Consider the following 26,487-nt stretch of genomic DNA (forward strand, 5'->3'; position numbering starts at 1 on the left):
ATGAGATCTGTTCTGTGCCAGGCATGGGATGGGATCATTAAGAGGCAGTATTCCAGCAAGCCAGCAAGGGTGGAGTTTGGGATCAAAAAGGCAAGTTAGTTTACTTACAATCAGTCAGCGTTGAGACGATTTCCCCCTCACTCAGCAACTCCAGCCATTCAGACACAGCATCGGCATGTGGTCTCTTCACACTCGTCTGGCAGAGGGGAGAACTCCTCCTCCCCCTGCACTCTATTGGTGTCAGCTGGTCAGCTGACTTTCGGTGACTGACCACCCCTGCTGCCTCACTGCATCAGCCATCTCTCGGATTGGAGGATCGGTAGGGCTGAGGGCGGTGCAGGCAGCACAGCAGCAGAATGCAGGACAGGTAGATTGCTTTACACAGACATACCGCTGTACCTCTCCGGCTCCCCCCCCCCCGCACAACGATCGGGGAAGGCGGCAGCCAGACTAGTCTCTCACTCAGCCACCACTAGCGTCTAGCGAATAGTCAGGGCTCAGGCGGACAGACGGGCCCCCTCATGCCGCGGCCGCTGTAAGAGAACGGGGCTGGCGGGCCCCCCCCCTCAGATAGCAGAACTCCAGGGCCCGGTCGCAAACCGCTGCGACCCTGATAGTTCCGCTACTGGAAATACCTTAACCTCCTCCACCGATTAATTACTGGACGCCAACCTTAAAACTCTCATACATACCATAAGAGAAGACACACACAGACTCTACAAGATAGAACTGTCTTGGATTGGGAGGTTAGCAGCATTTAAAATACAACTCCTACCCAAAATCCTGTACATTTCTCGCACAATACAGATCCCTTTATCATCACATTAACTCTCTTCACTGAAAACAATATTAAAAACCATTATATAGAAAGGCAAATGAGCTAGGTGCACTTTCCACCATCTTACTACACACAGACGGGTTTGGAGGCCTGGGATTACAGGATTTAGAAGATTATTTCTATGCCGCCCAACTAGCTCCCCTCCAACACTGGTTCTGCTTCTCCCAGGACATTCTTTGGTTAGACATTGAGACCACACTTACTCGTTCAGCTAAATGATACCACTTCTTACTAGCAGACTGATGGGTCCCGCTAAACCTCAATAGCCTTCCCATAACTACACGCACCTCCGTTAGAGCATGGAGAAAACTCACAACCCAATTACTTCAGGGCTCTATACAACACACTGTACATTACCCTTTAAGGCACGTGTGTCAAACACAAGGCCCGTGGGCCGAATCAGGCCCTCAATGCCATTTAATGTGGCCCTTGCACCTCTCCTAGATCAACTTCTTCACGACAATTCCCCTAAACCCCTGGAATCTCTTCTAACAGAATTCAACCAACCTAAATCTTTCTTCTTTACATACAACAGGATTTCAACCTTCATAGCCAAAAACCCTCCTCCTCAAATAAAACTCCCTGGCCACGTTTGGAATTTTTTATCCTCCCCAAATCCCCCCCACAAAGAAATCTCCCTGTTTTAGAACGCTATAATAAACAATTTTCGTTAAAACATCCCCCATGCTAAAGTGGGAGAAAGACCTCCACATTACATTCTCCGACACTCAGTGGAAGATGACCATTCATTACAATTACTCATTGTCCCACTGTATATCACATTGGGAACAAACACAAAAACTCCTTTACTTAACCACTTCTAGACTGGAAGGATTTGCCCCCTTAATGACCAGGCCCTATTTTACGATTCGGCACTGCGTTATTATAACGGAAAATTACGCGGTTGTGTGACGCTGTACCCAAACAAAGTTTATGTCCTTTTTTTCTTACAAACAGAGCTTTCTTTTGGTGGTATTTGATCATTTTTTTTTTTTTTTTTTTTACGTTATAAACAAAAAAAGAGCAACAATTTCGAAAAAAAAAAAAAAAACAATATTTTTCACTTTCTGCTATATAACATTCCCAAAAAATAAATAAATAAATAATAATTTTTTTTAACACTTTAGGCCAGTTTGTTTTATGCTACATATTTTTGGTAAAAAAAATTGCAATAAGCGGTTTGCGCAAAAGTTATCGCGTCTACTAACTACGGGAAAGATTTATGTAATTTTTATTGTTTTTTTTTTTTACTAATTACTAACTAGTAATGGCAGCGATCTGCGATTTTTTGCGGGACTGCGACATTGCAGCAGACAGATCGGACCCCTAACTGACATTTGTGACACTTTTGGGGGGACCAGTGACATTACTACAGTAATCAGTGCTAAACTTATGCACTGTTACTGTAATAATGACACTGGCAGGGAAGGGTTTAACAGTATAGGTGATCAAAGGGTTAAATGTAAGCCTAGCGGAGTAATTTTAACTGTGGAGGGGCGTGGCTTCTGAGATGACCATAGAGACAGGAGATCCTATAAAGCAGGATCACATGAGCTATGTGATCATTTCAGGGAAAAGGACGGTCAGTTGTGTTTACAACAGCCGACTGTCCTCTCTCAGCGGGGAATGATCGCAGGTGTCAGGCGACAATCGGAGCCACCTGACACCCGCAGCGGCTTCCCCCGCTGACGATCAGGGGCGGGAGCACGCTGCCGGCGGTGTGCGCTCGCCCCCAATTCCTCCCAGGCGAGCGACATAGATATACGCCGTTTTGCCTGTACGAGCCTCCCTGCCGCAGTAAAAAGGCGGCGGGTGGTCGGGAACTGGTTAATGCCTTATCAACTTTCTAGATTTTCCAAGACTCAATCCCCTCTTTGCTGGAGAGAATGCGGGCAACCTCCTCCACATATTTTGGACCTGTAAAAGCCACACAAGCTACTGGAAAAACTATTTTCTGTCATCTCGGAAGTTATAGGGATCGTGACACAACCTGACCCTGCCCTAGCTATACTCCATTTAGGAATAGAGAGGTTCCCCTGTAGTCTTCCATTCACTGGTGGCTGCTAAAACAGTGATAGCCAGGCACTGGCATCCAACCCTTCTGAAACCATAGATCTAATCAATATGCAATTCTCTTATGAAAGAATGTACTCCCATAAGAACTTCCCATTTGCGTTGCTTGATAAAGTACGGAAACTATGGATGGATAGCCAATACTACACCAATGTGTTTTTTCATGCTTTTTGCAGAAACGCAGGACATTATTTTTAACATGGATTTCCTATGCATTGTTTACATCAATGTATTTTTATGCCTCTACATTTTTGGAAAAGGTCAAGGACTTTATCCCTTTCACTGCTCCACTTTTAAAATCAGCTGGCCAGGCCACTTTTGCAAATCTTTCCTTTGCTTTTGTATTTTTCACTTTTAGGTTTCAGAGTTTGTAAAAGACCTCCCAAACCATATTGTAACGGAACCGCGACCCCACAACGTGTTTGTGGGTTTCCGACAGAATACTTCTTCCTCCAGTCTGAACATAGGTATCAGATATTACAGCCGCTCTACATACAAAACTAGCCAAAACTTAGCGTGTATGGATCTGAAATAACCACTTTATTGAACAGTCTCTCACATAATATATACAGCACAGGGAAACATCCCCCTCCTGATCAAATTGCCACACCAGGTCAGGTGCCTGATTACATTATCCTATGCAGATGAAATTGTGCACAGATATATAATTAACATATCTAAAGAACAACCAACACAAACAGTATTCTACTTTTCCACCAGTAAGTAATAGATGACAATGATTCAATCAACATGAGCCATCTAACTAGCAGACTGCCGTCCTCGAGCTCCTGAAATACAATACACATCATCATAAGTGTAAACACAGAACCAACAGTAGATAACAGGTGAGTAAATCAGCATATTTAACATTGTGTGGAAGACAGGTGGTTGAGCTGATGATTTTAGCATCTGCTATGAGTCTGACTGTGAAGCAGTCTTCATATGTTTCTTGAGATATATGGTTGATAAATGTTAATGTCCCATTTGAAGTAATCCAAACCATATTCTCAGTGTTCATTAAGTACCTGTCCATCATTCCCTTGGTCACCCTGCCTCCCTAATAGACACAGAGAGAGTTACACATAAGAGGGACCTAGGGAGCTGAGAGAGGAATGTCCCAACCTCTCTAAGGTAAGCTGTGTTCCACGGACCTCCCAACCAAAGTTCACACATATATTTTCTGGAAGCCCATGATCAGTAGAATAAAAAGAAGGTGCTACTGATTTTTAAGGTCTCACAATACGTGCGCAAATGTTTATTCAAACAATATTATTGATAAAAATCCATTAAAATCATTGTTAGCAGATAAAATCACAGCAAATTTTACAAAATTTCTACTAAATATAAAAGCTTAACCTGTATTGAGTTAATACAGAACAAATATTTGTAACCTTTAAATTGCGCCTTTTTGCAAAATGGTGAAAATCGAACAGACGCAAAAGTGTAAATATCCAAGTTTCTCTAAAAATCTTTTCATTTTTCCTTTACAACTTCAAGAATTTGTAAAAGACCCCCCAAACCATATGTTTTCTGGAAGCACATGACCAGTAGAATAAACAGAAGGTGATACTGATTTTTAGGGCTCCACAATATTTGCGCAAATGTTTATCAAAACAAAATATTCACAAAAATTAAAAAAAATAAAAATGCAGCTAATTTTACAAAATTCCTGCATCAATTCCTACTAAATATAAAAGCTTAACTTGTATGGAGTTATAAAGTAATAAATGTTTGTACTTTTTACATTGCTCCTTTTTGCAATATGGTAAGGATCGAACGTACGCAAAAATGTAAATATCCAAATTTCTCAAAAAATCTGAAAGTTTTAATTTTTCTCTTACAGATTTCAGAATTTGTGAAAAAACCCCAAAACTATATATTTTATGAAAACATATAAGCTCTAGAATTAAAAAAAAAGGTGCTACTGATTTTAAGGCCCAGCTTTATTTGAGCAAATGATTATCAAACAATATTTTCGCTAAAAATACACTAAAACCATTATTAGCAGATGAAAACACAGCTAATTTGACAAAATTCCTCCTAAATCCCTACAAAATATAAAAGCTTAACCTGTATGGATTTAATAAAAAACAAATATTTGTAATGTTTACATTGCGCCTTATTGCAAAATAGTGAAAATCAAACAGATGCAAAAGTGTAAATATCCAAATTTCTCTAAAAATCTGAAGGTTTTCATTTTTCCCTTACAGCTTTCAGAATTTGTGAAAGACTCCCCAAACCATATATTTTCTGAAAGCATATGCCCTCTAAAATAAAAAGAAGTTCAGTAGTGCAGTAGTGTTGTTTTTCTATGTTGGCACCACTTGCTTTTATTGTATTGTATTACCATTTTTCTCAATAAAAATTTATTGAAAATTTAAATAAAAAAAAAAAAAGGTGCTACTGATTTTTTAGGCCCCGCGTTATATGCGCAGATGTTTATTAAAACAATATTTTGATAAAAATACACTAAAACCATTATTAGCAGATACAAACACAGCTAATTTTACAAAATTCCTGCTAAATTTCCACAAAATATAAAAGCTTACCCTGTATGGAATTAATAACTAACAAATATTTGTAATTTTTACATTGCACCTTTTTGCAAAATAGTGAAAATCGAACAGACGCAAAAGTGTAAATATCCAAATTTCTCAAAAAATCTGAAGGTTTTCATTTTTCCCTTACAGCTTCCAAAATTTTTTGAAAGACTTCCCAAACCATATATTTTCTGAAAGCATATGACCTCTAAAATAAAATGAAGGTGCTACTGATTTTTTAGGCCCCCGCGGTATATGCGCAAATGTTTATTAAAACAATATTTTGATAAAATTACACTAAAACCAATATTAGCAGATACAAACACAGCTTATTTTACAAAATTCCTGCTAAATTTCCACAAAATATAAAAGCTTACCCTTTATGGAATTAATAACTAACAAATATTTGTAATATTTACATTGCGCCTTATTGCAAAATAGTGAAAATCGAACAGACGCAAAAGTGTAAATATCCAAATTTCTCAAAAAATCTGAAGGTTTTCATTTTTCCCTTACAGCTTTTTAAATTTTTTTGAAAGACCTCCCAAACCATATATTTTCTGAAAGCATATGACCTCTAAAATAAAAAGAAGGTGCTACTGATTTTTTAGGTCCCACGGTATATGCGCAAATGTTTATCAAAACAATATTTTTGCTAAAAATACACTAAAACCATTATTAGCAGATAAAAACACAACTAATTTTACAAAATTCCTGCTAAATTTCTACTAAATATAAAAGCTTACCCTGTATGGAGTTAATAGCTAACAAATATTTGTAATTTTTACATTGCGCCTTTTTGCAATATGGTGAAGATCGAACGTACACGAAAATGTAAATATCCAAATAGTCCAATATCCAAAAACAAAAGGTTTTTATTTTTCTCTTACACACTTTTTCGGGGGTTAGAGCTCTGACCAGCGGATTGTCGTTCGCTGCTCAGAGCTAAGGTTTTGTTCAGTCAAGTCTGCTGAATAATTCTTATATAAACTCATGGTCACTAAATTGATCGTGAGCTTATAACACAAGGAGGAATGAGGTACGTTCAGCATATGGACCTGGTCAGCTGCAAGCAGTTCTGTAGGTCTGTACACAGTACGGACCTGGCAGTAAAAGGGTTAAATGCAAAACCCTGCTTTTTTTGTTTTAACCACTTCTGGACCGGAAGGATTTGCCCCCTTAATGACCAGGCCATATTTTGCGATTCAGCACTGCGTTATTTTAATGGAAAATTGCACAGTCCTGCGATGCTGTACCTAAAAAAAATTGATGTTCTTTTTTTCCCCACAAATAGAGATTTCTTTTGGTGGTATTTGATCACCTGTGCAATTTTTATTTTTTGCGCTATAAACAAAAAAAGAGCGACAATTCTGAAGAAAAAAAAACAATATTTTTCACATTCTGCTATATAACATTTCCAAAAAAAGAAAATTAAAAATAAAAATGTTTTAACATTTTAGGCCAATTTGTTTTCTGCTACATACTTTTGGTAAAAAAAAAAAAATCGCAATAATCGTATTTTGATCGGTTTGCGCAAAAGTTATCGCGTCTACTAACTACAGGAAAGATTTGTCATTTTTATTGTTATTTTTTTACTAGCAATGACGGCGATCTGCGATTTTTTGCGGGACTGCGACATTGCGGCGGACAGATCGGTCCCCTAACTGACATTTTTGACACTTTTGGAGGGACCAGTGACATTACTACAGTAATCAGTGCTATAAATATGCACTGTTACTGTAATAATGACACTGGCAGGGAAGGGGTAACACTGTGGGTGATCAAGGTGATAAATGTGAGCCTAGGGGAGTGATTCTAACTGTATGGGGGCGGGGCTTGTGAAATGATCACAGAGACCTGTGATCCTACATAGAAGGATCACGGGAGCTCTATGATCATTCCAGAGAGAAGAACGGTCAGCTGTGTTTACAACAGCTGACCGTTCTTCTCTCTCAGCGGGGAGCAATTGGAGCCGCCTGCCCCATGCATCGGTATCCCCGCTGAATAATGGGGGCGGGAGCACGCTGCGTGCGGCGCGCGCTCGCCCCCTAGATGCAGGCGCACAACCGACGTATACCTACGTCGGTTTGTGCAGGAGCGGCTGCCTGCCATAGTAAAACTGTGGCTGGCGGTCATTAAGCGGTTAATAGACTTCAATGGAGAAGCAGCAGAAAAGCGTGTAGTGTGGTTTTAGCGCATTTTCGGCACGTTTTTGACATGTTTTGCATTTTTTAAAATCTGCCCAGCAACAAATTGGCCAAATAAAAAGTAAAAAGAAAAAAAATCAAAAATCCAAAACGCATAAAAAAAAAAAGCATCTGAAAACGTGAAAAGCACTGCTGAAACGCTCAAAAGCAACATGCATAGGTATGAATTGAGCCTTATAGGCTTCTCGGTAGAAGGGGAACTCTGTGGATAGCAGGTATTGTATATCTACAAGAGGCATATACATTTCCACTTGAATCTTGATGCTGTTTTTACAGGGTAGTAACTGAGGTTGCAAAGGCATTTGGTGCTCACAAAGTGCTTGGCCATATATGAACTTACATCCAATGTTCCAGGACCTCCTTCCAGCACCACACACACTATTTTAATGGCTGTTCCTGGGATAAAAGAAAATAAAATAAAAATAACATAAACATAAATCTCAACTTAATGTGGGATGGATACATCCTACTGTTACTGTCATAGTTAGGCTTCATTTACACCAATGCATTTTCTAATGCTTTTTGCAGAAATGCAGGACAATTTTTTTTTTATCATGGGTTCCTATAGAACATGTTCACATCAATGCATTTTTGGAAAGGGTCATGGATTTTTTAAATACATAACGGTGTTATTTTGGTTCAATAGACTTCAACAGAGAAGCTGCAGAAAAGCATGTAGCGCGTTTTTACCGTGTTTTTACTACAATTTTGCCGCAATTTGTGTTCTACATTTTTTTTTTTTTAAATCTGCCCAACAGAAAATTTTGCAAAAAAACCCCAAAAAACGTAAAATAACGCAAATCACGGCAAAATTGCAGTAAAAAAATGTGGAAAGCACAGAAAAAAGCACTACAGAAATGCTTAAAAGCAACATGCACTGGTGTGAATTAAGCCTGAGGCTTGTTTCACATGAATGCATTTTTTAATGCTTTTTGCAGGAATGCATTTAATTTTTTTAACATGGGTTCCTACAGAACACGTTTACATCAATGCATTTTTGTGCCTCTGCATTTTTGGAAAGGGTCGGGGACTTTTTTCCTCGCAAATGCAGCATGTTGCATGTATTAGTCTTCAATGGACCTGCATCCAAAATGCAAGTACTGCGATTTGCATTTTGTGATGTGTTTTTTTTTTATTTTTGGCTTTTCATTCACTGTGTATAACTGGTTGCTAAGGAGTGGACCGGGAAGCCTGCCAGCGTGTCCTTAACAACCGATGAGCCTTCAGATGTCAGCAGGTCCCACTGACAGCTGAATGTAAAAAAAAAAAAGAATTGCCGGCAGAAATGAAAAAAAACAATTGTGAAACAAAAATGTCCTACCCCAGGTCCATACCAGGCCCTTTAGGTCTGATATGGATTTTGAGGGGACACCCCCACGCCAAATTTAAAAAAAAAATGGCATGAGGTCCCCCCAAAAACCCATACCAGACCCTTATCCGAGCATGCAGCCTGGCAGGTCAGGAAGGGGTGGGAACAAACAAGACCCCCCCCCTCTCAAGAACCAAGCCAGGCCACGTGCCCTTAACATGAGGGGGTGCAGTGCAGTTGGGCAAGGGGGACTCTGCCCCCCACCCTAAAGCACCTTGTCCCCATGTTGATGGGGACAAGGGCCTCTTACCGACAACCCTGGGCTGTCGTTGTTGGGGTCTGCGGGTGGAGGGGGCTATCAGAATTCTGAAGCCCCTTTAATAAGGGGGCCCCCAGATGCTCCCCCCCAAATGAGTATGGGGTGCATAGTACCACTACCTATTCACCAAAAAAAGTAGTGTAGTGTGACAAAAGACAATAGACAGTTTTAGATAAGTCCTTTATTAAAAATGTCTTCTTCTTCCCCAGCTCTTCTTCTTCCTCCGGTTCACTTCTTTCTCTGGTCTTCTTCTCCCTCTGGTGTTCTTCTCTGCTGCCTCTCCTGCACCCAAGAAAAAAAGCCAGACGCTGCAGATAACGTCATTCATATACCCTTGTGAACATCACCGCCCGCGGCATGATGGGTCTGTGATGTCACATGGGGGCGGGGTCTCTGGATGACACAATCCAATGGCCATGCCCCATAGTTATATATGAAATGTGTGACATCAATGCAGACAGACCGGCAGGGCGGAGCATCAAGGGATGGTCTTTTTTGTATTTTCAGCGGGTCAGCGCTGAGAGTGGTGGCAGGGGAAGAAGAAGACCGGAGAAAGAAGCGGGAGAAGAACACCGGAGAAAGAAGAAGACCGGAGGAATAAATGGGGGAAGAAGAAGTGGAAGGAAATATTGTCTTTTGTCACACTAAACTACTTTTTTGGTGAATGGGTAGGGTTACATCGTACTCATTTACATGGGGGGGCCAGGATCTGGGCGATCCCTTGTTAAAATGGGGCTCAGGGTTTCAATATGCCCCCCCACCAGCAGACCCCGACAACCACAGCCCTGGGTTGTCGGGGAGAGGCCCTTGTCCCCATCAACATGGGGACAAGGTGCTTTGGGGGGGAGGGACAGAGCCGCCCAAAGCACCGCACCCCCCATGTTGAGGGCATGTGACCTGGTATGATTCAGGAGGGGGGGGGCACTCACTCATCCCCTGTCCTTCCTGACTTGCCAGGCTGCATGCTCGGATAAGGGTCTGGTATGGATTTTGGGGGGATCCCACACCATTTTAATTTTTTTTATTTTGGCGTGGGGTGTCCCCTCAAAATCCATACTAAATTCAAGGGGCCTGGCGTGGACCTGGGGGAGGACTCCACACCGTTTTTTTTCACAATTTTTTTTTTTAATAAATTCAGCTGCCAGCAGTGACTCACTAACATCTGATGACTGATTGGTTGTTAAGGACGTGGTGGCCGGTTTCCCGCCCGCTCCTTAGCAACCGGATATATATACAGTGAATGCAAAATAAAAAAGCAAAATGCAATTTACAGCAAAATTGCAGTAAAAATGTGGTTTAAAGAAAAATGCAGAAAGCACAGCAAAAAGCACTGCTGAAACGCTCAAAAGCAACATGCATAGATTTGAATCGAGCCTAAGATAGTCTGTGAGCACGTTGCATGTAAATATTTCAAACTAAGGACTGGTTCACACCTATGCAAGTAGAAGTTTGCATATTCCAGGAGCATTTTGCGTTTTTCAATACACCTTTTTGAAGTCTATGGAATAAAAAAAAACAGAAAAAGGTCCCTGGCCTTTTCTATAGAACGCATAGATGTGAAAGTGACCCATAGGAAACCATGTTAAATGGACTGTAGTGTGTTTCTGCAAAACTGAAAATGCACTAAAAATGCATAGGTGTGAACCAGGCCTTATAATTTGCGTTAATATCCTTTTGGGCCTGGTTCACACCTATGCAGGTTGCAGTTTGCATATTCCAGGTGTGTTTTGCGTTTTTCAATACACATTTTTGATCCATTGAAGTCTATGGAACTAAAAACATAACCTGCTGGTTCCATAGACTTCAATGGATTAAAAATGTGTAAAATGTGTAAAGTGCGCAAAATGCACCTGGGATATGCAAACTGCAACCTGCATAGGAGTGAACCAGGCCTCAATTCAGAACTGCCATTTCACTGTCTGGTGGATGTTGGAGAGAGAAAAGATATCTAATGTCAAAACTTTTTTTGCTTTGAATAGGGTGGGTAGGAAATGTTTGAAACCATACTTTATTTATTTCTGTATCCCATTGCTCTAGATTTGCTAAGGAGGGGGGGGGTAAACCTTCAGGATTGCTCCAGAACCGGTGTCTCTATTCAAAGATCTCTCTTCAATCCCTGTTCTGCCTGTCCAATCCCTGTTTACTGCTGTCAAATTATGAACTCCCCATGGTTTTCTGTTCCAAGACAATGGTCAATATAGAAACAGAGGAGGGGAATCTCCCCATGCAGGGGCATAGAGTGCAGAAATACCTGACAGAGGCCCTAACCAGCCCCTGTTAAAAAAAAAAAAAAAAAAAAACATTTTGGCTTTAAATATACTATAACGAATAGTTGAGATGTTTGTGGCTTACACAGGGATCTGTAAATTTGCCAAGGTGCGCTATCATGAAGGGCTCAGTAACGGGCACAATAAGGTGGGTAGGAACGGTACAAGGAACTTTGGTGGAGACCTCACTACAGGAAGGCTCAGTAAATATAAAGTGGCAGGGTCACCAGACTCTACCTATAAATAAAATTTGGTTTTGGTAAGCTGACACTTTAATACTGAGAGTAAGGTGTCTTCTGAACAGTCCTAATGATATGTCTCTCTACAATACAATGGCAAGACTGGATAATTCTGATGAGTTGTCCTTCAAGGTACCAAGCCATACACTTTCTTCCATTTTTTTATCATTGTGTCAACAAATCTGCCTGATTTGTCAGCTAAACCTCCATGCCATCTCCCCCTCACCTTCTTTGTGCATTGTCTGTTCAGAGATAAATTTCTCAAGACGAGTTCTCAGTGGGATTTCCACCCCATAGCGTCCATGTGTTCCATCATCCACCAGTATGAAGTGTGTGTGATTGTTGTCCAGACAGCACAGCCTCCCCTGTGATCCTTCATCCATGGGGTACAGGGCAGGAGCTCCTCCCTACAGACAAATTCACATAAAAAAGAGAATTAATGTAGCCAGGTTTGCTAATGGTTACAAACATTTCCATGTTGGAAACTTGCTTCCTTCTCTGGGACACAAGGAGGGTTAAATGAATTGCCTTCTGTATTGACCATTTTGGGGCAGACCATAAACAATGCTCGGCTATATAGTTTCCTCTCCACATTAGGGGCTGCCATTTTGGGAGAGCCAATATGTATGCTGGATAGTTGAGATTGGCTGACACAGAGGAAGGGGATAAATACTGCTGTGCATCCTAGGGCAACAAGTGTCTGCTGGGAGGAACTAAGACTTGTGGTGAATATAGTTCCCAGGAAAGACTGAGCCTGTATCACAGATTGGCTTTGTTCCTGGGTTTGAGGCAGATGTGGAGAGGACACAATGTGAGACAGACCATAATTTAGGCTGTTAGCAGAATGCTTTGTCACCGCATCAGGGGTTCAAAGAGACAGAGTATCACACACATTCTGGTCATCCTGATCATAGTGTTGTTCACAGAGTCTGGTGCTCTGGAACAGGTGACACGAGAAAACACTTGACGTAACGCGTACGGGGGATTGGTCACACGGTCCTACGGCCATCTAACAACTCGGAAGCCAGGCACCTCTCAGCACGCTGTATGCTCTGCTAATTCTATGCCTACTGAATCGGGATTCAATGTAAGTGCAATATTGTTTTGAGCCAATAAAGTGTCATTACCGCAACAGAGAGCACTAGATTGTTTCCTCTTCTATCCATATGTTTTGGAGCATTTTGGGAAGGTGTATCCTCTGCTGTTCTGAGACATCGGTATGCTGGAGGTTCTGGTCCGGTTCTATTGAAATAATTTGCTGAACATCGTGGAGATTGATTCATGCTTTTAGACCCTGTGGGGTCAAGTTCTGGAGGTGAGAGGCAGAGAATGCCTGGTGACGGGATTTTATGAGCACTCAAGTCACACATATTATCTATTCACCGGATCACTAGTGGACTGTGTGTTTCTTTACCGTCTATATTTTCACCTTTTATGAACTTTCTTTTATCCATATATGTTTTTTAAAACAATACTTTTGGCTTTTTAAGTTTTACTTAAGCCTGTTATTTATTATCAATACTGGACTGCGCTACACTATTGTATATTAATTTATTGAAGGTGTTGGATTACACTTGAGTGTTAGCTGCTGGTCTGAGTTCATATTTATTCAGCGCTGAATCTTCTATTTATTTGTTATACTGGCTTTTAATCCAAGTGATTCAGCAGCAGAATTTGGAGGTTTTCCAATATCTGGAAAAAAGGGAAATTAAGGTTAATGAGATCTTCTCAAACAGACCCATAACTTCTAAAGATCCTGGAGATCTAGCATATTTATTTAAGAAGCTGGGCTTTTTGTTTGAAAAGAAAATTAAAGTGTGGTGGGACATAGTGTCCTTTGAACATTATATCTCTGCTAAAGTAGTCCCACGCCGTTTGAGGTGGGATGTCCCTCCTAATGACGGGTTATTGGACAGTGAGTCCTTAAAAGATTAGGAAGATTTCTTTACTACCAAAGGTATAGAACTTTTAGTATTTTTATTGAATCGAAAAAAGAAAAAAATGACCATATTAGAAACTCAAATTAAAGATATTAAAGACAAAGTGGAATTGGTTAAAGATCATCCGGGTCTAACCAGGTTAACTGATGACCTTAAGTTAAAAATGGAAAAATGGGATAAGGAAATACAAGAAAAAAAGAAAGGTAAATTCCAGCGGGACTTGGCGGATTTTAATAGAAATGATATTTACAAATGGCAACAATCTTTTCAGATAAACTAAGAAACTCCAGGAATGGAAGTTAGTGGTCCTTCCCAAACTAATATTAATAATGGAGGAGTTCCTAAAAAGAAAACATACTATGCCCCTTTGCCAACCCCTCATGGACAGCACATCCCTCAAAACAATGGGGTACATCGTGACAGAAGTAGAGGTGGGAGGGGTAGAAAGAATTCTTCTAACCCTCCTCCCCCTAGTTATAATTACCACCAGAGAGCTGATAATAATGGAGGAGAAGGTTGGCAGGTGGTTAGGGGTAGAGGAAAAGGCAGAGGAAGAGGGAGAGGAAGAGGAAGAGGCAAATTCCAACAACGAAATTATGCCCAATATAGACCCTATTTAGATACGCCATCACAAAATAGGTTCACCCCCCTCCGCCATATGGAAGAAAATGATGAACAAAATTATTTTTTAGAGGAAGGGAGGTCCCCTTGGAGGGGACCTCACAATCAATTCCAGTCCCGAGCCCCAGGAACCCCAATCCAGAACCACAACTGGAGAGGGAATTATTACCAATCAGACAACACCAACCAGAGCATAGGAAAAAGAAAAGACAGAGAGGATGCAGAGGAGGAAGACGAACCAAAAAGGCAGAGGCCCAGATAGGTACAGGTGTTTACAACCTGAGCGGAGTTCCCCTTACGGAGGATGAAATGAAAGTCCTAGATAAGGGGTTAAAATTCGCACCTATCAGGAATTTAAATAAATTCCAAACCTACGTAAATATACAGAAATTCACGAGACAGTTGAGTATTAAGAAATATTTTTTATCCAATCCTGTTACTCGTAATTCAGCCTCCTCTACATTTCATCATTCCTCTCTGCGAAACAAATCCACTTTTAATCCGCCTGGTCAGGACACTTAGCACCTAGATGAGTTTAAACACATGGTGTGCAGTGACCTGGACAAATTGAGATATAAAAAAGCTTATGACCCAATATGTATAAAAAGGGGTATAGCTTCTCTAGAAAACCGGAGTGATATTGTCATCCGTCCGGCGGATAAAGGGGGTGGGCTAGTGGTACTTAGTGGCAGTTATTACAAAAATGAGATGCTAAGACTCCTGAGTGACCCCTCCACCTACCAAATTCTATCAAAGGATCCTATGTTAGAGTACAAAGAGGAACTCCACAATTTAACAACTAGAGGAGAACTAAGTGGAGTCCTCACTCATAAGGAAGCTCAATATTTGGATCCTCTGTTCTGTAGGAGGCCTATAATATATTTCTTACCTAAGATACACAAGCAATTGGAGAACCCACCTGGCCGTCCTATAGTTAATGGAATTGATTCCATTACGGCCAGGTTGGGACAATATATAGACTTTTTTCTTCAGCCTGTTGTACGGAAAACGAAATCCTTCCTTAAAGATACAAAACACATCATACAAATATTAAACGTGTTGCCAAGCTCCTCTGAATGTATACTGATTACAGCGGATGTTGGATCTTTATACACCATAATTGATCATTCCGATGCACTTTGTGCTGTAAAGTGGGGTTTATCACAAACACAGTTACCCAGGAAGCAAATTAGGTTCCTTCAGAGGAGTTTAAAGTTCTGTCTTAACAAAAATTATTTTTGGTATGACCACAGCTTTTATCTACAAGTCAAAGGTGTTGCGATGGGGCTAAGTTTGCTCCCAGTGTGGCCAACTTATTCATGGCCCACTGGGAGGAACAAGCAGTCTTCGCAAATTTGCCCCCACAGCTCATTTGTTACCGTCGCTACATTGACGATTTGTTCATGGTATGGCAGGGAGACATGACAAGCCTGGAAGTCTTCATGAACAGATTAAATAGCAATAAAAAGAACATCATTTTAACGTGGAGTTTACAACATGAAAATATTGTGTTTTTAGATTTGGAAATTTTTAAAGTGGACGGCGGTTTTAAAACTCTGAATTATTTTAAACCCACAGACAGAAACTCTTTTATCCCCCTTGACAGTTGTCATCACAGACAGTGGTTGTGCAATATTCCTCGTGGACAGTTTACACGCTTAAGGCGCAATTGCACCTCTGAGGAGGATTTTATTGCACAATCCGACACTTTAACAGGAAGGTTCTTGGAGAAGGGATATGACAAAAAGGATATAAAGAAAGAACTAGAATGGGTTAAGAACACAGATCGAGACCGCCTCCTAGAGAATTCTGGATCTAGGGAACTTGACACACAATCCCGACTTGTCTTAGATTTCAACATTCAGCACAAAAAAGTTGAGAAAATTGTTCGTAAGCATTGGGCTATTCTTAAAGAAGACAGGATCCTGGGTCCTGTCCTGTCAGAACAGCCCAAATTTGTTTACAGAAAAGCCCCCTCTTTAAGAGACAAAGTAGCCCCAGGAGTAATTGACCCACCCCGGGTAAAAAACAATGGCATTTTTCCGTTCTTGGCAGATTTTTATGCGTGCGGAAAGTGCGCAACTTGTAAAAGCTGTAGGAAAAACATCAAAAAGCGTAAAAGTTTTGTATCCACGGTCACACAAAAAAGTTATAATATAAAGAATCTAATAACATGTGCCACGCAAGGCGTGGTTTACATGTTAGAGTGTGACTGTGGGCTACAGTACATAGGTCGCACATCAAGAGCCTTACATGTAAGAGTTGGAGAACACGTAAACAATATACGTAAGGGACTTACTACCCACAGTGTATCCAGGCACTTTAAAAATCACCACCATAAGAATCCAAGCACTTTAAAATTCTCGGGGATTGAAAAAGTCAGCTACCATTGGAGGGGTGGTAATTTTATTAGACAACTCAGTCGTCGTGAATCCTTTTGGATTTACGAGGCTAAGGTTTTAACTCCTTTGGGTTTGAATGTTGATTTCGATCTTAATTGTTTTATTTCAGACAGATGAGTTTTTATGGTCATTTATTTAATTTTAGATTTATATGTATATCTTTTTAGTATAATTATTTAGGTCATAATAATTTTATTGTATATTTTAATGTATTTTTAATACGTGTCTATATATGCTTTTATGTAAGTTATTGCATTTAATATTGTCTGTCCTGTGAGAAGGCAAAGTGCTGCCACCTGGTGCCTGGCTGACATTATGGCCGTTAGGTCCGATTGACCATAATTTTAAATCAGTGATTGATTAAATTCTATGTATTTATAATAGCAAATTCCATGTATTTGTAACAAATCACATGAGGCAACATTTTAAAACATATTTCTTTAAATATATGTATTATAGCCTATTATATTATCAGATCGTTTTCGTGACCGGAGATGTGTGTACGTCTCCATGGCAATACACGTAGCTGTGGCTTTGCTAAGTAAACATCACGATCGGGCCCGCCTTTCCGCTTCCTGTCCAGAGAGACGTATAGTCTCCATGGCGATGGTGAAACGCCGGACATGACGCAGTAGGCGCCGCCCAGGTAAAGTATAAAGAGCCGGACCATTGACCTATCAGCATCCCCGCTGAAGAAGTCTATGCCCACTTGACGTAACGCGTACGGGGGATTGGTCACACGGTCCTACGGCCATCTAACAACTCGGAAGCCAGGCACCTCTCAGCACGCTGTATGCTCTGCTAATTCTATGCCTACTGAATCGGGATTCAATGTAAGTGCAATATTGTTTTGAGCCAATAAAGTGTCATTACCGCAACAGAGAGCACTAGATTGTTTCCTCTTCTATCCATATGTTTTGGAGCATTTTGGGAAGGTGTATCCTCTGCTGTTCTGAGACATCGGTATGCTGGAGGTTCTGGTCCGGTTCTATTGAAATCATTTGCTGAACATCGTGGAGATTGATTCATGCTTTTAGACCCTGTGGGGTCAAGTTCTGGAGGTGAGAGGCAGAGAATGCCGGGTGACAGGATTTTATGAGCACTCAAGTCACACATATTATCTATTCACCGGATCACTAGTGGACTGTGTGTTTCTTTACCGTCTATATTTTCACCTTTTATGAACTTTCTTTTATCCATATATGTTTTTTAAAACAATACTTTTGGCTTTTTAAGTTTTACTTAAGCCTGTTATTTATTATCAATACTGGACTGCGCTACACTATTGTATATTAATTTATTGAAGGTGTTGGATTACACTTGAGTGTTAGCTGCTGGTCTGAGTTCATATTTATTCAGCGCTGAATCTTCTATTTATTTGTGACACGAGAAAACAGTGGCATCTTCGGGGTTAAGCAGGAGCCACTAGTAATTTTGGACCTTTGCTCTGGTCCAGCCCCAGGGAGGCCTCACCTTTACTGACACCACCAGAATATCTTTCTGTTAACCTCAACAAAAGAATTGGACTCACAACTCTAGAAAAGATAAGCAGACTGTATTGGCAGGTTAAGATCATTAAAGTATAGCAGAATATATTGGCACGTGAACATCATTAGCATGAACACAATAATGACTGATCAATTGACTTTATAGGTCCTCTTATAGAAGACTCCAGCATATACTGTGCCGCCCCCCCCCCCCCCACAATGACATACAGAAGCTCTCCACATGAGATACATCACCCCAAGTGACTAAACAAGAGAAACAATGTAGTCAACTATGCCGCTTGAGAGCTCTCTAACAAAAGGGCTAGATTTAGGCCTGCAAAAAAAAAACAACATTTAGACACAAATCTGCCCTCAGGTTAGAGTAGTTTGAGTAAGGCTTTGTGGTGGCTCTTCTACTGGCCATGTTGAGGCCCTTAAAGAATATTGGCATGCAGGGTAGTGGAGGTATGTCATTGAACTGAGTATTGCAGCAATGTATCTAGCGACCGCCTAATGAAGGAGCACGGATGCTCCGAAAGCTAGCAACGCCCATCTTTCCCTCCACCTCACAGGAAGTGATGTCGGGCTGACAGGAAGTAGGAAGTGGAGCCCCATTGAGAGTCCTCCACCACCACAGCACCATCAGACAGGCTGCCAGACAACAGCCTCCACGCACCACCGGCACCCTGCACCCCTCCTTTCTGCAACGGTATCCAGGACAAAAAGATGGATGATCCCATTTACCTACCGAACCGGCCTTTACTTACCTAAGAGTAAGTCACTATGTGTTTTTTTTATTAATAAACCTTATGCTTCACTAAGCTGGCGCTGCTTTCTTTTTGTTTATTCTCCTCAGAGCCTCTCCTTGCTCCAGCTGGCAGCCGCTTTCGTGGGCCCCCTCCCCCCTTCCACCTCATCCTTTTTTATATTTTTCTACCCATTTTTTACTTTCTATATTGTTACCTCTTTACCTCATGGTATGCCACCCACCATCAGAGAGCGCCATGTAATCATTGACTTTATGATGTTAAGGAAGCAAGGAACTTCTTAGGTGCAGATGAATACTTAGAAGAATACAGACCCAGTTGCTGCAGCCAGGTGCTAAGAGATGCCTGGTGGCAATAGTTAGATGTAAGGGTAGGCACGGTTGCAATAGTCAGATCTGAGGGTATGCACAAAATCAGCATGCTGGGGAGCAGATAAAATAACTGTATTGTTTTGTCCCTGGCCAATACAGCATGAGCAGCTCACTCAACAGCAGGAGTGGGGTCTATGAACGTACAATGCAACTTAACAGTGGGTCTGTGACCCTCCCACTACCTCATTTCTCTGTAGTTCTCTAAAAGCGGCTGACAAGATGACCGGAGGGGGGGCCTTTGTTTTCTGTAGTTGACCAATGCTGGTAGCAGGTGAGATGACGACCTTCTTAGTGACTCCTCAGCAGATCTTGGCTATGGCTGCCTAAATCATCAGCAAGCATCTCGGGGTAAGCACTGGAACAGCTGGTAATGCATAGAATTATGGCCAATGCACCCTCCTACCTCTCAGATGCAGGAGTGTCCAGCGAATTTCAGCACAGGAACAGCTCAGCAAGCACAACTTAGCACAGTACTTCTTATAAGTGATCGACCGATATCGTTTTTTTTAGTGCAGGTATCGATACCGATATTTTGGTCATCGGATATCGGTATCGGCCGATATTGGCCGATATTTTCGGACATTTACATTTTTTTTTTTTTTTACAGGTACTCTGATGGAGGGATCTGGGGGTCCAAAAGACCCCAAACCCCTCCTCTGCACTTAAAAGCATTCAAAACGCCAAGCTTGGCTGTTTTGAATGCTCGCATTTTTCTGAATTTGCCGCCGAGTACCTGGAAGTGATGTGATGACATCATTTCCGGGTTTTTTAAATGGAGACCCGATCAGAGCCAAATGCGGGTTTGATTGAGCCTTCTCTTGGACGCTGGTACCGGGGTGATGCCTCTAGCTGCAGGCATTACTCCGGTACAAGCACTTTCCCAAAATATCGGCAATATCGTTTTTTTTTTTTTTTTTTTTTTATTGGTTGAGCCAGATGGACTTGTGTCTTTTTCAACCTGACTAACTGTAGCAGGTTTTCCAGGCATTGGCCCTGATGTGGGTCTGCCATTGTTACCGGTGAAAACTTCAGCCCATTTAAGCTGAATACCCAAGTGTGAGATTGGAGACAACGACCATTCCGGCATCTTTGGTTTGTTTTGTTTATTTGATAATGGGAATGGGAGAAGGGAATGAGCGGGATACTCCTCTGGCTCAAGTAGGTACAACTGGGACACTTTGCAGAAAAATGCCTGTTAGCGCTGTCTTAACACCAGCTGAATGCTGACCAACGCTTGCTGGAGCTTGAAAAATTCAGACTTGCTGAATTTGTGCTTGAACTTGACTTTTAACAATCTGGTTAGCTCAAAAGTTCTGGGCTAGACTGAGACTTGACTCTTGACACTCTGGTTTAGCTCAAAAGTCCTGTAACCAGCTCCCTCCAGCCCTTCACTGACTGAGGTAGCTGTGACTGCTTGTGCTGCTGCAACTCTCAACTCTGCACATTGCACACTTTACACTTTAACTCTTCAGAGCCCAACCGCTGGCGCCCCCTTTACACTTCAGGTTGCTCTCACTAGGCACCCCCTCTACACTTCAGGGTCCTCTCACTAGGCACCCCCTCTACACTTCAGGGTCAACACTGGCACCCCTTTTACAGCTAGCTGGCTCCTGGATCCCTTGGACCTTAACCGGAGTGGTCCCCTCTGCTAGGCAGACCCCCAGGGGCAGTTTACAGTACTCACGATCTGGGAATGCTTTCCTGAAACTAGACCCCCTCTGCTCCGCTCTGCAGCTCATCTCACTCCGTCACCTCAGGCAAGCCGTCCGGGACACCCGATCCTGCTGACAGGAGAAGAGACAGCCGTACTCTCCCTCCTGGGACGCTGCGCCATGCGCTCCCCTCAGACTTATACCCACTCCCAGAATCCTGTGCGGCAGAATCTGCCTTTCTGGGGTAGATACAGGCCTGAATGTGCCACTGATTGGGTTTCCTCCGCTGCCCAATGAGAACCCTTCTCATGGAGCCAGTGGGGAGACTCCCCGGTCTCAATAGTAACACCTGGGAGACATGACAGCCCAGCTGAAAATCATGGCCCAAGGCCCACTATACTTTGTCTAGCACCTACCTTGTAGGGTGCTACATCATTTTGAAACATTTGCTTTGTTTCGTTTTGTCTCGATTCCCTATTTTCATAAATTGGTTTGGTTAAGTTTGTTTAATCCATTTGATTGGTTTTCGAATTTTGTTTTGTTTATTCATATTCAAATCAATTAAAATTTTCCGACTTCAAATCGTTTTCAAATTAGTTTTGAATAGTTTTCGATTTCAAATAATTTTCAAATTCAAAAAGCTTTTAAGTTCAAAAAGTTTTCAATTCCAAATTCAAAACTTTTTCGAATTTGAAACGTTTTCTAAAAACTTTTGATTTGTTTTCCAAATTTCCGAAGACAATAAAATAGAAAAGAAGATAAAGCAATAGAATAGAAAAAAATATAATAGAACAGAAAAGAATATAGTAGAACAAAAAAAAAAAATATAACAATTTTCCCAAATTCAAATAGAACCAATTCAAATTTGAATTGAATGGAAAATAAAAGATTAGAATAGAATACAAAATAACAGAAAAGCATTGAAAAAAAAACAACAGTATAGAATAGAAAGATTATAACAATCTTCATATTCTAATCAATTATATCCTATTCTTTTCAAATTTTAATTGATTCTATTTGAATTTTGGAAAATGGTTACATTCTTTCTATTCTATTCAATTGGTTTTTGAATTCTATTATTTTTCTATTTGTTTATTCTATTCTTTTCTATTATTTTATATTCTATTCTATTCAAATTCAAATGTATTATATTCAAAATTCAAATTTCAGAAGGTGGTTATATTCTTTCTATTTTATTCTATTCTATTTTTTTTCTATTCAATTAATTTATTTTCCATTAAATTCATTTATTTTCTGTTCTAATTTATTCTCTTTGGAAATTAGAAAGCAAATCAAAAACTATTCAAATTCGAAAACCATTCAAAATTGATTAGAAAACTATTCAAATTCCGTCAGAATTGTTTTCTGTTATTTTTCGGATTCTTTGAAATTATAAAATTCGGATACATACGAACTTCTGAAAATGGAAAATGCGTCCGCATTGTAATTCAGAAAGAAACAAACTGCACATGTCTAGGCAGTAGCATTCATGATGGACTGAAAGGAGATAGCCTAAAGGTAAAGGTAAGCCAGTGAGAAGGGAGTTGCAGTAGTCAAAGGGAGAGATAACCAGGAAGTGGACTAGGAGCTTGGCGGTGTCATTGGTTAGGAAGGGGCATATTTTAGAGATGTTGCTGAGGTTGAGACGGCAGGCTTTGGACAGTGATTGGATGTGGGTCCGAATAGGACATGAAAGGAAAATGAAGGAAGCCATCTCCATTAGAAGCCCTTTGTATACTTAAAAGCTTGATGCACAAACTGCTCCAGCTGGTGCTGGAAGCCGCATCACTTTTTATTCCGGAGCTTATTCGTAGAGATACTGCACTGTGTGTAAAGGCTAGTAGCTGCCATACACAGGCAGCATTGTGTCACAAGATTCAATTGCTTTTAAACTCCAAATGTTACTGGAAAATGATTTTCTAAACTGAGTAACAGATACTTAGCTTTCCCCGAACTCTTACATCTTGTGACTTGTGTTCCATAAAGAAAAGTAAAAGGTCATGAAAAATGCTGATTAAATTGTAACCTATGGTAAGATCAGCTAGTACAGAGTATGAAAGTAATATTCTAATGCTGTAGAATATTTATACTTACCGCCTCACTGAGCAGGGATTGTCGGTTGTGGACGATGCCCCAGGTTGCAACGCCTATCAGGACAATCTCAGGGTCTTCTTCACCTCTACTGAAATCTCGTATGGCCTCACCTACGTGCTTCATGACCCCAGCATGAGACCCTCCTGTGATGATCCAGGCCCCTGTATGTAAGAAAGAGAAATTGGCTATAGGAAAAATGAAGTACTCCTAGTGCCTGGAGTCACCTCACTCTCTGCGCTGTAATCCTCTGTGTCCACCCAAATCATCACCCATTTCCTTACTTAAAGCGGAGTTCCGGCCACAAATTTTTTTTTTTCAATGAACATACACCCGGGACAGTCAGGGCTAGTGCATTCCAAAATGGATAGCCTCTGATCTGTCCCGGTTCGCACTTACCTTTTAGAAGAAATACTTACTTTTAAAATTTCTTCTCCAGCGCTGCCATCTCAGGTGTGGGCAGCTTAAAGCCAGCGCGATCCTCTTAGGCGTCCTCTTCCGTCCTCTTTGGTCCCACGATGCACTGCACCGGCCCCGCCGTCACTTCCGGGTCTGCAGCGTCATCCCTGCACAGCTTCTGGGCATGCCCAGAAGCTGTTTAGCAAGGTATGACGCGCCTGCACCGGAACTGACATCGGGGGCCGGTGCAGTCGCATCGACTCCTGACGTTCAGCTCCCAGGAATCATTGCAAAGCGGAAGTGACGGCGCGGGCCGTGCAGCCGAGGGAGGAAGTGGAAGAGAGGTGAGTATTTTCTTTCTGCAATTACAAGGTAAGTAAAAAAAAAAAAAAAATACTAACTACCCATTTCTTTTTCAGGTGAGCTAGAGCAAGCGGATGGCCCAAAATCGACATGTCAATTTTGTGGCCGGAACTCCGCTTTAATTGTAAGTGATCACCTTGTAAAACAACCCATTCAGTTTAAAATAGAAAGGAAAGGCAAAAACTTTTAGTTTGATATAAAAAAAAAAAACTTTATAAATACAGTTTTCCCTTTTTTATAAATGATCACAACAATCCATTTGTTCTCAGCTTCATAAGAGCTAGGAGAAGGAGAAGCAGCAGCAGCAGCATCACACTGAGCTTCCCAGTGAATCGATTGATTTTGGAGGAGAGCAGACTGAGCTCCCAGAATAACTAGAGAACTGACCACAGTGGGCTCTCCTGCTTAGAGAAGGAGAGCACAATACACTTTAGGGGGGTGACCTTTGGGGGAATAAAAAATGGAGAAAGATCTGGGAGTCTTGGTAGAGGATAGACTAGGCAATAGCATGCGATGTCAAGCTGCAGCTGCCAAAGCCGGCAGAATATTAGCATGCATAAAGAAAGGGATGTATTCCTAGGGCTTTTTTTTCAGCGGGAACGCGGGGGAACGCAGTTCCGGCACCTCCAGCACTAAATGTATGTAATGGCAAGGGGTGCTGGGGTGTGCTACAGGATCTATTGATGCTGGCTGCTGGGGATCTATTGTCATTGGAGGGGATCTATTTTTGCCGGGGGGGGGGGGGGCTGTTGTTGCTGTGGGGAATCTATTGTTGCTGGAGGTGGCACTGCTGTTGCTGGTGGTCAGTTATTGCTGGGAGGAATTTGGAGAGTCTATTGATGCTGGCTGTGGGAGGGATCTGTTTTTGCTTCTGGGGGTCTATTGTTGCTGGACGGGGGGGGGGGGGGTATTTTGTTGCAGGTGGTCCATTGTTGCCGGGGGAATCCATTGTTCCTGGCTGCAGGGGATCTATTTTACTGCTTTTCTTGTTATCGTTAACAAATTCCATGCAAATTACTTTATACCACAAATGTTACTTGGTTCTATATTCTCTGAAAGGGGCAGTACTGGGAGGTGGGTTGGGTTTGGAACCAAGGAACGATGCTCGAAGGTTGATAGGGGCGGAGACAAGGGGATACCCAGAAAGGAGGAGTTCCTGCACCTATTCTCTGAGAAAAAAAGCCCTGTGTATTCCAGATATAAAACTATAATCCTACCACTTTATAAAACTCTGGTCCGACCGCATCTGGAGTATTCTGTCCAGTTCTGGTCGCCAGTCCTCAGGAGGGATGTGTTGGAGCTGGAGAGAGTCCAGAGAAGGGCAACTTAACTAATGAAAAACATTTACAATCGCTTGATTTATTCTCCCTGGAGACGAGACGCCTGAGAGGGGACATGATAGCAATTTACAAATACCTCAATGGTGATCTCAGCATAGAAAAAAAACGATTCAGTCGCAAGGATTGCATGAGGACGCAAGGACATACAATGCGATTAGAGGAGAAGCATTTTAACCTCAGGCAATGCAGGGGGTTCTTTACTGTTAGGGCTACAAGATTGTGGAATTCTCTACCACAAGAGGTAGTTTCTGTGGGAAGTATGGCTACTTTCAAAAGACTCTTGGACATAGGTACATCTCAAGGATCAGAACATTAGTGGTATGAGAAATGATTACAGCCACACACACCTACACAGGTTGAACTGGATGGACTATTGTCTTTATTCAACCTCAACTACTATGTAACTATGTAACGGGTAGTGTGGTCAGTGTTTAATAAGAAAGCAGAGGGACTGGCAGGGACACAAGGAAATTCACACAAAGCAATACAAAGAGAACAGGAGACTTTCTCATGCAAGCACATGGTGCAGTAGGCACATATCAGGAAAATGAAGTGTTGGGGTAACAAATGCTTTAAACTGTATGGCCAAAAGAAAATGTACACATTTTTGAGTTCAGGGGTTTCCAGTAAAGTGTAATGTTACTGCTGCAGCATACAAAGACATTTTAGATATTTGTGCTCTTCTAACCTTGTAGTAACAGTTTTGTGAAGACCCTTTTCTGTGCTAGCATGACTATGCTCCTGTGTTCAAAGCCAGCCACACAAAGACATGGTTTGATGTGGAGGAACTCAAATGGTCTGTACAGTGCCCTGACCTCAAACCTACTGAACATCGTTGGAATCAAATGGAATGCCGATTGTAAGCCAGGTCATCTCATCCAACATCAGTAATGCTACCTCTTATTCAACCTCACAAAATGCTCTTTTAGCTGAATGGCAACAGATTCCCATAAACATGCTCCAAAATCTTGTGGAAAGCCTACCTAGAAGGGTGGATGCTGTAAGAACAGCACAATGACTTCCGGTTCCGGCGCCCATGTAAGCAGCAGCGCGGGACACCAGCTCCAGACATCGCCTGCAAATTAATCAGCTTTCTCAGCCCTAACGAGCCGGCGGACGCTGCACATAACCCGCATTTCGTCCCGGGTACCGAGCGGTCATGGATCGCTTTCTCCAACACGGATCCGCACCGCCGCAGCGCGGCGGAGCTCCGCCTCCCCCACAAAACAAGCCCCCGGCTTCAACTGCGGCCTCCTCCGAGA

General features: G+C 41.7%; 1 protein-coding gene across 1 annotated transcript in view; it reads right to left on the minus strand.

Moving 5' to 3' along the window:
* The window catches only part of LOC309548319 (transient receptor potential cation channel subfamily M member 2-like), a gene marked incomplete at both ends in the record, with an annotated part of 196,068 nt that overhangs the window by 155,179 nt on the left and 14,402 nt on the right, over positions 1–26,487 (minus strand). Inside the window, 3 exon segments of the mRNA XM_082248258.1 lie at positions 7,999–8,054; positions 12,019–12,199; positions 23,127–23,287. Of these exon segments, the coding sequence (XP_082104384.1) occupies positions 7,999–8,054; positions 12,019–12,199; positions 23,127–23,287 (398 nt within the window).

The sequence above is a fragment of the Pelophylax lessonae genome (assembly GCF_965119305.1).
Source record: "Pelophylax lessonae genome assembly, chromosome: 2".
NCBI lineage: Eukaryota > Metazoa > Chordata > Amphibia > Anura > Ranidae > Pelophylax > Pelophylax lessonae.